The sequence below is a fragment of the Rhipicephalus microplus genome, chromosome 5, assembly GCF_043290135.1.
Source record: "Rhipicephalus microplus isolate Deutch F79 chromosome 5, USDA_Rmic, whole genome shotgun sequence".
Lineage (NCBI taxonomy): Eukaryota > Metazoa > Arthropoda > Arachnida > Ixodida > Ixodidae > Rhipicephalus > Rhipicephalus microplus.
The window spans coordinates 7,720,523-7,734,562 of NC_134704.1; the positions used below are offsets into that span (position 1 = coordinate 7,720,523).

General features: G+C 41.9%; 1 protein-coding gene across 3 annotated transcripts in view; it reads right to left on the minus strand.

Annotated features, from left to right (window-relative positions):
* The window catches only part of LOC119175056 (aspartyl/asparaginyl beta-hydroxylase), a 48,778-nt gene that overhangs the window by 25,375 nt on the left and 9,363 nt on the right, over window positions 1-14,040 (minus strand). For all 3 annotated transcript variants that reach the window (XR_012895278.1, XM_037426247.2, XM_037426245.2), the window contains exons 6-9: window positions 11,340-11,482; window positions 5,788-6,016; window positions 3,232-3,368; window positions 1,085-1,279 (exon numbers count right to left, since the gene is read on the minus strand). Coding sequence is in view for 2 of the 3 variants with exons in the window: in XM_037426247.2 (XP_037282144.1) it covers window positions 1,085-1,279; window positions 3,232-3,368; window positions 5,788-6,016; window positions 11,340-11,482 (704 nt within the window). In the remaining variant the exon portion in view is untranslated. The remainder of the gene's footprint in view (window positions 1-1,084; window positions 1,280-3,231; window positions 3,369-5,787; window positions 6,017-11,339; window positions 11,483-14,040) is intronic.

Consider the following 14,040-nt stretch of genomic DNA (forward strand, 5'->3'; position numbering starts at 1 on the left):
CAGGCTTTTCTCGGGGCTAGCGAAAAGCACCCATAGAGAGACGAATGCCTAGATGATGAACAGGGTCAAGCATATTAAGGGCAGTAGGTGTCGCAGACTAATATGCTATTGCCCCATAGTCTATTCGGGTACATATGATGCTTTTAAACCAATTCATTTAACACTTTTTGTCACTTTCCCACGCAGTGCGTGACAACACTTTTAGAACATTCATTGCTTTTATGCACTTGTTTTTTTAAATACTTCATGTATGGTATGAAGGTTAGCTTGGTGTCCATAATTAAGCCCAAGATTTTGTGTTCAGTATTAACAGAAAGACATTGCCCATGCAGTTTGACGAACTTGCAGAAAATGTAACTAATGAAGTGGGGCTACGTGTGCACTAATATGATAAGGCATCATTCATCAGTGAAAATGCATGCAGTAGGAGCTGTGCAATGCTGGGGTTCCTGTTCATGACATTTTCCTGAATCCTAAGCTCTGGAACTCCAGTACCGTTTAATCCCCACAGTAGGGTGTGTATATTAGTGACTCGTTTCATACAATTTTCTTTCAGGCTGTCATATCCACAAACTGTAACAGCAGCTGAGGGATCCATGAAGTATCTTTTGACCGATAAAACTTTCACCAAACACATCTCACCAATACGCTTCATGTGGGAAGTCAAACAAATTAGGCAGAAAAACTTGCAGCCATAGGTCAGCAAACTCACTCACTCAGATTGAACCGTAAGTCTGAGTCTGGCTGAGTAATATTTTGGTGAGTGTCAGTTCAAAACAGAAGATATACTTTTTGGGTGAGTCTGACTTAGCTCCACCTTTTTTTGCCGTCCTATACCTACAGCTGTTACTAATTAATGTCTCTAAAGAAAATCAAAACTAAATCCAGTTAATCAGTACCACAGTAAAAAAACTGCAAAGTTAGTCATAAAAAATCGAAAATAGGGGAAAAAGTTGGAAAAAGTGAGTAAAATAACAAAATGATACCAAAGTTACCACTGCACAGTTTTTTTTTATGATTCTTCACCATATAAACACCCAGGCTGGTTTAATACAGCAACTTGCTTGAAAAAAAAAAAAGCTACCTTTTCATTTTGTCCAGTCCTCTGGAGAGCGTCACCAAGGTGCAAGAAAAAGCGTCCATCTATGACTCCTGGCTCCCTAGTTGCAATGCCTTCACTGAGGTACTTGATGCCACCTTCCAAGTCGTTCTTTTCAGTCTTCAATATAAAACCATAGTGCACCTTTGCAAACCCATTGCTTGGGTCTTGTTTCAAAACCTGGATGAGCAAGGACACAAACTGAGCTTGGTGCACTGAAAGCTGCCAACAGCAGAAATTGGATATAACCTGAAAGAATCGCCCACGATTAACACAGCAGAGCTGTTAAACTTTTGTTACATCGGAAGTTGTCTACAGAAAAGCGTCATCATCATGAACGTGCTTTGTTTGTCCTCATCTTTTGCTTCATTTCCAGAACACGTGTGCACATTTGTCTTGCGTGGGATGCAATAACTCTGATGACCCAGAGAATGAGTACAGTAAGAGATATTCTTGACAAGAAAACTTCTTGACTGATCGGCATCACATAGGCAAATGATCTGGCTGATGATGGTAATTTTTCCAATTCGGAGTGAAGAAATATTATTCATGATTATTGTAACATCCCATGATCTGTAGTAGGTATTAAGAAAACAGTAACAGAAAGAAAATATGCAATCGCAGCTTACTACAGTCAAAATGCCTTACTTTAGACTTCACAAGACTGGAAAAAACGCCTGGATTCAATGAATGCGGAATTATGAAAAGTATAAAAAATACAATAAACAATTGTCGGTTACATTAATACACTTTCATTTTCTTGATGAGTACGTAAATCCCGTAGTTGTTTTGCATAAGAACACTGTAAGAGCCACAGTTTTCATGATCCTACAACTGTGTTGTCAATGCGATCACTGTGCCAGACTGCCATGATTATTTAGACTGTCTCTGCACCCCTCCGTTATTACATACTGCCACCAATACGGATGAGCTCTTGACGACAGCTCTTTCATACGTAATATGCTGGCACCAGATGATCAGAACACAGCAATCTTGTTTTATGCCAACATACTAACCACCGTTGAAAGCTTTTCATTTTCAACAGCTTCCCTGATGCCTGAATTTTGAGACAATGTGTACGCATCACATCTAGTTGAAACAAAGCTGCTAATTGGCGGATACTCAAGTGAACAAAACCACCATCCCGACCAACTGATGAAAATAGCAATGCGGACAGTGCCACTTCTTTTCGATTTTCTGCAAACGACATTTTCACTCTTTTGCGTGGCACAATTGAGGATCATTAGAAATAACCGCGTTGTGGCCAAATTTGCCCAAATAAACAAAAGTTTGGTGCTGCTAAACAATACTAATGTTGGCCGAGACCTAAAAATATGCCCGAATTATCCAAATTTTCTCATTTACAAGAGCTAAAATAACGAGCTTTCACGGTACTACGCTTGGCAACTTCCAGAAGACAGCGAGCATTGCCTGCCCGTATTACAACATACTGTGTACACACAAGTTGTGTCACCAGCATTGACCTTCATTTTTCTTTTCTATAGCACAAAAAATCACCCCTGTTACGTTGTGAGATGCAAATCAGTCAATCGGTGACATGCTAGGTTATGACACTGTGTGCCTGTGCAAGGCGACTGGCAAGAGAAATCCCTGCAGTTAACAAGTGTAGCAAATTTGAATCTTGCAATGTCATTAATGCCAGGATGTGCATTTTCCAACCATTACATCACCCTCACACATGCCACCACACTGCCTGTGTCTATGCCTAACAATACCTTTGCCAGAAAGCTTAACATAAGGAAAGAACATAAACTTACCACAAGTTTTATCACAATTTATGCATCAGAGGTGTTTCTTTCTTTCTATTTAATAATTAAACACAATTCTAGAATTTCCTGTTCCAGTGCCACGATTATGATTTTTAGACATATGATAAGGAAACCTGGGATCCTTTATCATGCAAATCCATTGCCCATTTCACTTCCATCACATTTCTGCAACCATGGCTGGGAGTCAAAAAGATGTTTTGTGCATAGCAGTACAGCATAATATCAGATAACTGCAGTGGATAAAGCAATAAGCCTCTCGCTTTTGAAGATTAAACAAATGGGCACCACTCAAAAATATCTAACACCAGTGAGGAACATTTAGTTCAAAGAAAGAAGAAATACCTGTTCAAGCAGCTGGGCAGCAACTTTTCCTTGGCCGATCATCAGGTAGGAAACTGCCATTTGATTCTTGATTCCAACATCCTCAGGGAACTTGCTGCTCATTTCCGCCTGCAGTTTTATAGCTTTGGTAAAAAATCCTGCAATGTGTGCACAAAGCTTGCTTGCACAAAAACACAGTCTCACCCAATGCAACACTAATATCACATTTTGCCTTCTTACTATATAAAACAGCTACAAAATAATGCCAGAATAACACAAACATGCAAGAAATTATCAAATAACCTCTTTAAATGTGGTCTGGCCAAACTCCGTGTCAAATGATGTTCGGTTTCCTAACTTCTTCACAATGCTTCCTCCCCAATTTATAAAATTACAAGCCTTGGTCACACGATTCTCTCCATGGTAATTTAAAATGCTGCCCACTACTGCGCTTCGCTCATCGTTCTGCTTAACATAGACTGCCCACCCATTGAAACTTTCAATAGACTGTCCACCTACTTATCCCATTGAAATGTGAACCTGAGAAACAAACAAAGATAGCAGTTGTTCCATGTACAAATACAACTGATGAATGAAGCTTCTTAGAGATCACATGCAAAAGACTATGCGCCTGATATCACTGCTGGCTGTCATGAACGCGGTATCCCGGGGAGCAAGTGGCGACAGCATCTGCTGCACTCAGTGGCAAGAAGCAAATGAGTGTGCGGGGCGCGTGGCGCCAGCCATCTGCCGCCGCGCCTGCGCTTCGATAGTGACGAGACATGTATTACAGTGAACTCCCTACCAGCTGTTCGTGTCTTTTGCCACAAAGTTGCCTCAGAGGGAGTCTGAACAGGTGCTCCTCAACGATAGTCCACTACAGTGTGAGAACACAAGCGTCCTGAATTCTATTCCTATGAGTGAATCTAATATGCTGGAGGAGACAGATGTGCATCATAGCTGCCAGAAATGAATGTGGGTACGTGTCAATAAGAGGCTGTTAAAAATTTTGAAATTATTAGAGTATTATCTCGGGCCATAACAATTTTTTGATTAAATAAGAAGAAAGCACTGAGGATACGGCTTGTGATTTAAGAGCCAAGTAAGTCCGAAAATGCAATCACATATTTATTACAATAGTATCAAGCTGTGCTTGTAAGCTAAAATATAGCTATTAAAAATGAATGATGTATTTGTCTCTAGCTAACTTTTAGTCTGGTCTTCTCTGCAGCCTTTTCATTTATTTCTTGTGTTCTATTAGTAGTTCCAGTAAAGTAACTAACTATGCCATAGCCACCTTGGCCTTCTTTATCAGCCCCAGTTGCTCCTCTGTCCCGGTTGTAATAATAATAATAATAATAATAATAATAATAATAATAATAATAATAATAATAATAATAATAATAATAATAATAATAATCCTGACAACCCCCACTACAGGACAGAGGCCTCTCCCATGTTCCGCCAGTCAACTCGGTCCTGTGCTTTCTGCTGCCACTTCATACGCGCAAAATTCCTAATCTCATCTGTCCACCTAACTTTCTGTCACACCCTCACCTTCTTGCCTTCTCTTAGAATCCAGTCTGTGACCCTTAAAGAGAAGCTGAAGGAATGTTAGAATTCAATAAAAACTTCTTGTTTAGGAAGGACTGACACTATTGTTGTTGTCATAATTGTTTTCACGGTTGTAGCAGCAGGAGCTTTAGAACAGGCGAAATAAAAACTTGTCGTGCTCTGCCCCTGCGAGGGCGTTGAAAGCGTGGGTGTGGAAACATACGTCATTTTCGTTTCCACTGGCCCGGAGCAAGTGTTCTTCTTTATTTTCAACCACTGCCTCCGTGACTAACCCATGATGTGCCATTTCCAGAACTAATCAAAGAGGCCACACTTCAGCAGTACTGCTATTGCAGATGACGCGTCATATCGAGAATGACGTCGCTGTGTTCGCTCGGCATCTCAAGAAGCTGGGCGGCCACAGCCACTGTTTTTTCACCAAAAAGTGCTATTGGCGTTCACTTTTGAAAACTTTCACATCACTTTTGTAATTCAGCAGAGATCAAACTGCCCTTACACGCTCCTAAGTTATTTTTTAGGAAAGTGCTTTAGCTACCCTCAATGACCAGTGGCAGAATAGCCACTGATACGTGCCTGGCCTACGTCCATATTTCCTTATGTTGTGATGATCATATCCAAAAGAAAACAAGCCAATGGATGGAAAAATGGTAATTAAGTGCTGCTCACAAGAGCTGACCTTCAGCCACTGGCTTTCACAGGTAAATGCAGAAAGTATACAGGCCTTGAAATGGAACATTAAGATTCCCTGATTGCAACTGTTGTCGAAAGCCTGTATGGCCACAACCCCGCACTTTCAAAAATGATGAGCTAGAATGCAATGCAGGCTTGACCCTCCCCCCGCCTCCTTCACTGCACACACGCAAACACCCGCAGCTGTTTGTGCAAGAGCATCTGGAAACCTTAAATGATTCATTGTACTTTCTCCATTTCTTAGTCGATTCGAGAGGTGAAATAAGTGGCTTTAATGCATGCAAGCAGGGCTCATTCAACACGAGCACTCACCTCGGAAGCGCATCCGATCCACAGCCTTGTTTCCCGCTCTGAGGTACCATTCCTTGCTTGGCAACTTCATCACGTCCAAGTACGCCTGGATGCTCTGTTCCAGGATTGAATTGCTCTTCCTCCGCTCGGCCATCTTCTCCAGGGCCAGTGCTTTGCCATAGCTGGCTATGGGGTTTCGTGGGTCGGTTTGGAGAAGCTGCTTAAACTTCTCAAGGGCCTTTTCAGGGGACTGAAAGGTGCGACTTGACTTAAACACATCTACCGTCCCCAGTGCAGCTCCCATAATAAGTAGGCTTGTGTGAATAGTAAATTTTCAGTTAAAAGTGAATTCGATATATAAATAGTGATGTGGTTTAATGATATTGAATCAAAATCGCAGGGTATATCGCATATTAAATACTGAAAAATTGGCACATTTATCATCACCCAATTAATACGCTCTACATTTTTTAAACTAGAAATATTACGTGCTAATGTCATTCTATATGGTTCAAAGAAAATGGAAGCAACTTTCAATAGTAACAGAATTCGACTTTCGGAGGAATGCAAGTGATAACTTGTAAAATGCAGTTAGGTTTAATATTTACTGTACTCGGAGCATGTAAGCCGGTATAAGAAGCTCTTAAACTTAAAATATGAATCGATGTGAGGGCGATACATTCATTTAATTTTGAAGAGGGTCTTTACAACAAAGCGGATTTCTCCTGCATTACGGTAGTCCAGCACCTTTCCACTGCCGTGACACCAGCTTTACAGGAAGTTGCATTTGAAATAATGGAGACCTATTCGTTCATTTCAAATGCTTTGAAATTTCTAATATTTCAAATTTTAATTGAAGCAAATTAAAATACTCTAATATCACTTTGAATATTCAAAGCCCTCAAATATTCACGCAAGCCTACTTATAAAGGAAAACTAAAAACCGTGGTTATGGGTCAGGCATTAAACATTCCTTGCAAACACACATGTTCATATCTGATCAGTCAAGTCAGAAATGCAGTTAGGTGAAAACAAACAATTATAGGAGTTATTTCATCACACTACTGTAGTACTGCACAAATTTGTCAGTATATTCATAATACAACACCCTGAAACATGGAAATAGCAGGCTACGCAAAAATCTGGACATCGTGTAGTGTTCCAGCAAAAGCTTTCATAGAGAAAAGATGAGTGTGAAGCATTTTTCAATGGTGTTATTTCCTAGGAATCTTAAAATGAATGCATTCAACTTTTTATGGGAATGAACCATTTTTGACAGATTAAGATCGATGAAATTGGTATTATCAGTAGAAGTTGCAGTACAAACGCAAGTCTGGTAATCGAAACTTTAACACTGTCGAAGAAGGCAGGCCAGTGCATTATTGCTTCATCTTACAGCCCTTATAAACACTGCTGGCATGTCTTGTGCAAGTGCCCTGTGTGCCATGTTTTTGATTCGCAGCCTTTTTGAGTGAGCGTGAGCTGGTGCACATTGAAATTTGTTACGCTGGCTACCTACAGTGCAAAGTGTTTCGAGAACACTGCCCCATGAATGAGTTCTATACTAACATTTGCTAGCAACCTTCTTCACTGAGTGCAACATTTGGTGCACTGTTGGCTTTCCCACTTATCATAAAACTTTGAGGGCTCAGAAAGCACAAGGACACAGAAAGAAACACACAGAAGCAAGTGCTCAACTACCAACGTTTCTCTTTCTCGTTTTTCGTGCTGCTTCGCATCAGTGAAGCCTTACCAACAAGATTGAACCCATAAAGTTTTATAGGGGAAAATATTGGGGGAACTTTAAGCTACAACTTTAAGAGTTCAATGTGATAATGGTATCCTGACTCTTGTGCATACTTTAAACACTTTGTGCATACTTCTTATTGTATGATGCTACCCAAGAAGTTCAAATTGTGGATTACTACTATGTGATCTACAAAACTGAAAGTAGCTTGTGTCACTGAAGCTTTCTTTCGCATATGGCTGCATTCTGTGTAATGGGCGGCATGCTTGAAACCATGAGCAATTGCTATGCACTCACTACTTGGTCTTAAGGGAATACGTGCAGTAACATGCGTTCTTAGTCGTAATGATAACCACATGTCCTCTGACATCTGATGGCAATGTAGGCTTGTGCCACGCATTACTATGATATTACATGTTGTATTGTGAAGCCTGTATACAGGGTGCGAATATTCATAAGCCATGAATGTTATTTTCACTGCATTTGCGAACAGAGTAAGTTCTTTTCACAGTATTTATAAGAAGACACGTGGCTGTGCGATAAAACGCCACACAAATGTCCAGAGTTCGATCCTGACTCGGACCCAGAAATGATCTATTCTGTTTGCATCTTTCTCGATTTTTTTGGTTACGCACAAGATGATTTTCCGCTCACAACCAACGCCGATGCCGGAACTTCCGTGAAACAAGCTCTTTCTGTCGCGTAATAAGGAAGCTTCGCCCTATAGGGGTACGAAACCTGTATGTATGAAGTGCAAAGCTGGACAGCCCTCTTTGATTTTTCCTTTCCCTCTTTCTTCCTTGTTCTTTTTATTTCTATTCTTGTTTTTTCCTTTCTTGCTTGCTCCCTCCTTCAATATAGCTTTTTGCTTAGCTTTTTGCTTATAGCTTTTTTCTTGCTTACTCCCTCCTTGATATAGCTTTTTTGCACGCTAAAAAAGCTATATCATGAACAAAGTGTTTTGTCCATTCTCCATTCTCGTTGCACTTTTCCTGTTCTGAAGATTATTGTTAAAAGTTGCAGCATGAATGCACATCTAGTAATGGAAGGTTTTTACAAACCAAAGTGACCCATCTATCAGTCCGTTGTGGGACAGCATGCGTGCCCGTGCTTCCTCTTTCTTGACAGAAGTGCCACCACGAGGACAACCTGGTCCCTCAGAAAGAAGCACTGAAGCCTTTTTCGGAGATCCTTTCAGTCTGCGGCCAACCCCTGCTATCCCCCCCCCTCCCCCTTTTCCAGCTCAAGGGACAGGTTACTCTTCCTTGGCGAGGGAGTCAACCCTCGTTGGAAAGAGGGAAACTAGAGGTGGGAACAAAACTGAGGAGACAAGCTCTCCGGTACCGGCCAGCGGTAACGATGTTTCCCCTCTGAGCTCCTGTGAGCCACGCCCATTGACTATAGAAGTAAGTCCTACACTTTGTTCTCTTCATAGAGCAAACCATTCCTCTAAGCGACATGTATGCATTATTGTTAACATAGCAACAAAGTGTTGTTTGTTAATATAGCCTGTTGCCTTATTCTCCCGAAACCGTCCTAGCTGCAGTGCCTGGAGCTACGGGAAGGGGCCGTTGATACATGCACGATGTGACTGTGTGCGGCTGGAATCTGAGCTAGGCTTCTGCGCCAGCCATGCATAGAAAGGACTTTTTCACCATGTAACAGAAACAATGTTCTTCTTGTACGTGTAATTACTGCTTTCATATCTTGTTTTTGTGCATTTGCTTTTTGTTCCTCATATTCTGTAAACTTAGCAGCCTTTTTCAGTGAATAAACAGCGTGAGTTTAGCAATACAGCTCTGTTCAATCTCACAAGGTAAATTGGTGTTCGTACTCTTCTGCAAATGCATCAAATTTTTTTGTGTTACCTATAGTCGGAAGCGGGTAATCGAAAGGAAGATGGTAGGTGTAACTTTAAGAGACAAGAAGAGAGAAGAGTAGATCAGGGAACAAACAGGGGATAAGGATATCATAGTTGAAATCAAGAAGAAGAAATGAACATGGGCCGAGCATGTAGCGCGTAGAAAGGATAACCGCTGGTCATTAAGGGTAACTAACAGGATTACCAGAGAAGGCAAGCGGGTTAGGGGAAGACAGAAGGTTAGGTGGGCAGATGAAGTTTGCGGGTATAAAATGGCAGCAGCAAGCGCAGGACTGAGTGACTAGCAGAACATGGTAGAGGCCTTTGTCCTGCAGTGGACGTACTTGACTCAAGGCTGCTGATGATGATGATAGTAAGAAGTGCAGCCAATTGGTTCATACTCAGTCAGCCATATACTGTGCAACCACAAAGAATGTGGTTGTCCAGCATCTTATTGGTTGTTTTCTTTATGGCAATTAGTGCCTATGGCTCTGGTTATGAAAAATAAAATTACCTAGTAATTTGCACTTAAATTCCAAATGATGGGCATATACTGCATGGGTGAATAATGAAAATCTATTTTTCCATTGTCTATAAAACAGACAACACAAGGCTGCTGCAACTTACCATTAATAAAAACAGGCCTCTCAGCATGCATGATTCATTCAACTAAATCATAGTGTTAAATGCACCTAAATTCCTACCTTCTTTACAGCATATGAATCGAAATATGGTAAATTAATTATTCATGAACAAAAAGCAAAGGAACTGGAAGCTAATAACTTAAGTAGAGTTAAATTGCAGTAATGACAGTATCATTCACACTTCCCATTTAATGATGTACACTAACATATCCACTTTCTCTTATAAAGGGCCTACGAAAACACACTCAAATACAAATTAGTCCTTTTATCAAGAATTAAGGGCCCGGCATCATTACATGCAAGTCCGTCGCTTTATGTGACAAAGCATTCAGATGCAAAAACAAGCCACGTTAGTCTTAATAGCACCAGCCCTTGACAAGATTGTGATTGAGCCAAAAATGGTATAACTTAACTATTTAACTTATTTCCAAATAAAAATTGCCTCACACTAATCTTTTTCTTTCCTACAAAATGAGGCAACCACCGTCCCTACAAGTCCCAGAATATATCATCCATTTCCTGAAAAGAAAACATTAGCCTTCAGTCAACTGAACTACATGACATGCGGTAAATATACTCAAACCTCGTTAAGAAGAACATGCATATAAGAAAATATCAGTAATAACAAAATAAATAAAAATAGTCTTACAATGAATACAGTGTTAGGAATGACCTTTGTAATGAAGTTTAGGTAATAACGAACTTATTTTCTTGTAAGATGCAACTTTGTTATAATGATGTCTGAGTGTATATGTCCTTTTTCTACATACATACCGTGGTACAGCTTAGTAAAGGTATTTCAACTAATGCAGCTCTACTAAAGCTGAAATGAATAAAAGATGTCCTTACAGAGCATGGTCAATTCCCCATATCTTGGTCGTCATCATTATCACCATCAATGCTAGCCTATTTTTCTGCAAGACAAAAGCCCCTCCCAATGATGTCTGACACACGCTGCCCTATGTGAGCTGATACCATTTTATGCCTCCCAATCTCTCATTTTTTAAACAACCCACATAATTCTCAGCTGCCATCATTCACACTTCTAGGTATCCATTTTGACCATCTGTCATAACAACCAGGGGGGATGGAGATATTCACCTCCTCCCTCACTCTAGCCGCAATATATTAATTTTATATGTGTGCATATGGACAAACGTACATAAGGATGGTTGACCTTCTTTGCCCTCCTCTCTTTTGGTGTTCATGTGAAAATATGAACACCCAAATCTATGGGTATGTATGATTTCCTAAATATGTGTCACAGTTTGAAATGATTACAGTTTTACCATTCGGCTGTTGAAACCACAGGCAAACCCACCTGTTCAACTAGCTCTTCAGATTCCCTGAGCTCTTTCTCAACAACGGCATCATTACTTGTCAGTTCTTCAAGCGGATCTGGCGTCAAAGCCATTGTTTCCAGTGAAGATGTAGCCATCTCCGACACTGGAGATGCAGAAGCCTCTGTAGGAATACATGAAAATCATTCAAGTATCCGGGGCGTCCAATGCCACCCCTTCTCACCCCAATTTTTTTCTTTTGACTGCCCCTGCATGTATTAAATGCAACACACATATACAGTGGCACTCAATACGAGCTGTGGTTGAAGGCACCCAAAGCCTATACTGTAACATCAGCAAACATGAAAATGGTTTGGAAGTACCAGTAGTCGAAAAAGTGTTTACATAACCAGTTGTTTTCTGTGTCACCATAGGCAGCATTTTCACCATGGATAGCATGTTGCAACTCGTATTGGGCATGACTGTATATTCATGCAGATTCAAGTGGATTTTATGCACATACGCATTCATGCTGCACTCTGGTATTTTATTCTAGTGAGCAAACTTGTATTAACCCTAATGGGATGTGTGGCCAGCTTCGAATTTACTATCCAAGAGTTTTGTCCCATGAATTCAGTTAATCAGATCTTGCTGGAAGTAATGTTCCCAAAGCTCACACCTTAAAGACCAACTCCAGCGACTTTTTGACCATCCTTTTAGGTTCCTAAGACACTCTTGTCACGCGCCCGATAGCTGAAATGCTCAAGAAATTCAAAAATAATTTTTAGTTAGCGAAAAAGCATAATATCGAAATCTAAACCCATTTGAGTGTGCTTCTATTTGTGACAATCTTTTGCCCAAACCTTCCTGATCGTTCATAATTCCCGCCAGGTGGCATTAGCTGTCCACGCCGTCCAAGTTTTTGCCTGCGGCGATCAGCTATAACACTTACGCTGTTACGGTGAATATATGACGCATCATATGTGGCCCACAACGCAACACCACTTGCCACCTATCGCATACCCAGCAAAATGGAAAAGAAAATTACACGCTCAACCAAGGAAGCGCCGGCCAAACCTAATCAATCCATAGCAGACAAGCAGACGCTGCAGTTTCACATCAGTTCCTTCCCTTCTGCAATTGATTTGATTGATATGTGGGCTTCAACACCCAAAGACCACCATATGATTATGCGAGACACTGTGATGGAGGGCTCCCGAAGTTTCAACCACCTGGGTTGTCGCTTCCGCAAGGCAAAAATCCACGTCACATACACAATGTTGCCACTAATTTTGGCAAGCGTGGTGACTTTTGGAGGAAAGCTATAAAATTTGTTTGAAGAGAATATGCGAAACTCTCGAGCCTGCAATTTGACACGAAAGGTGCAAACACACAGATGAAAATACCCAGAGAATTTTGTTGAGATTTATTAACCCCGAAAAATTGCCAAAGTTGGCTTTTGTAGTATACACGTATCCCAAAGGAGTACGATCCCTAGCATGGGTCCGGTTTTAGTGAAGCGCAGGGCACACGTTAACCGTCGCCGTGGCGAGAACATGGTACTGCTCAATGTCAGAGCTTTTTAATGCCTGTGGCAACACCAAAAACACAGTACAGAGCCCGTTGCAGAAGGGGCGGCGGGAAAGCGAATGGGCTTATCCACCCCACAGGTGAGAAGTACTACACGGGGTGCCGCGAGCACGTCTCCGTAGGTGAAAGTGAATTACGGGGACACTGGGACAAACAGGGCCCGGTCGCTCGAGTGAGGGCAAAACTCCGCTCGCGTTCGCTTCGAGAGGAACAGGTTGGGGTAGTGTTCGAGCTCATATTGCTCACGATAGTACGTGCACTTGTGCTCGGGTGCTCAATGCCGGTCATCCATCCCTCGACAGTTGTCGGTCTTCACACTACAGCGCGGGTGGCAGCGCTGTTGGGCAGAAAGGAATGCTCATCAACAGCTGCCTCGGTGGTGTTCGGCTTGGTGAGAGCACTGCTGTTTTTATTTTATCTGGAGCACTAGCAGAGGTAGACGCAAATCGAAACTCGTAGGTGAAAGTGATTTATGGGGACACTGGGATGAACAGGGCCTGGTCACTCGAGCGAGGGCAAAACTCCGCTCGCGTTAGCTTCAAAAGGAACAGGTTGGGGTAGTGGGACTACGCGCAAAGATACTGCACCACTCTTCAGCCTAGCGTTCGAAAGGAGCAACGAAAAAGGTGAGTGTTTGCAGCGGGCGCAAGGCGTCGTTATAGAGGTCTGACAAGCTCCAAACAATAGGAGCCGACGAACGCGAAACGAATGCGTGCTCACTCTAAGTTGTCCCGGAGAATTATGACTCACTCTGGATGCGCGCGCAAAACGTCCCGAGGGTACTTTGCACATGGCGCCACAGTCTACATCCGCTACCGGGTGAGAGGGGTTAATACTCACTCCCGCTCCCCCAGTGCGACAGACTGTGGAGGAGGGGAGAGTCATGTCAGGACATGAGAACGGCAGAAATAGGCGACAAAGTCAGTGCAATGACGGCGGGCTAGCCTCAATTCTCAACCTTTAAAGGGCCACTTGCAAGGTTTGACAATTTTGAGTTGACAAGAGCAATGCATTAATAAGCCGTTCACAATCACGGCTGCCAAAATTCGCAATGCTGTGTGCCGCAAAAATGGGTCAAATTTGAAGTTGAACGCTGCTTTCTCTTTTTTTAGTGAGCGCGCACCCAGAGAATGAGGGCGTGACAAAGACGTA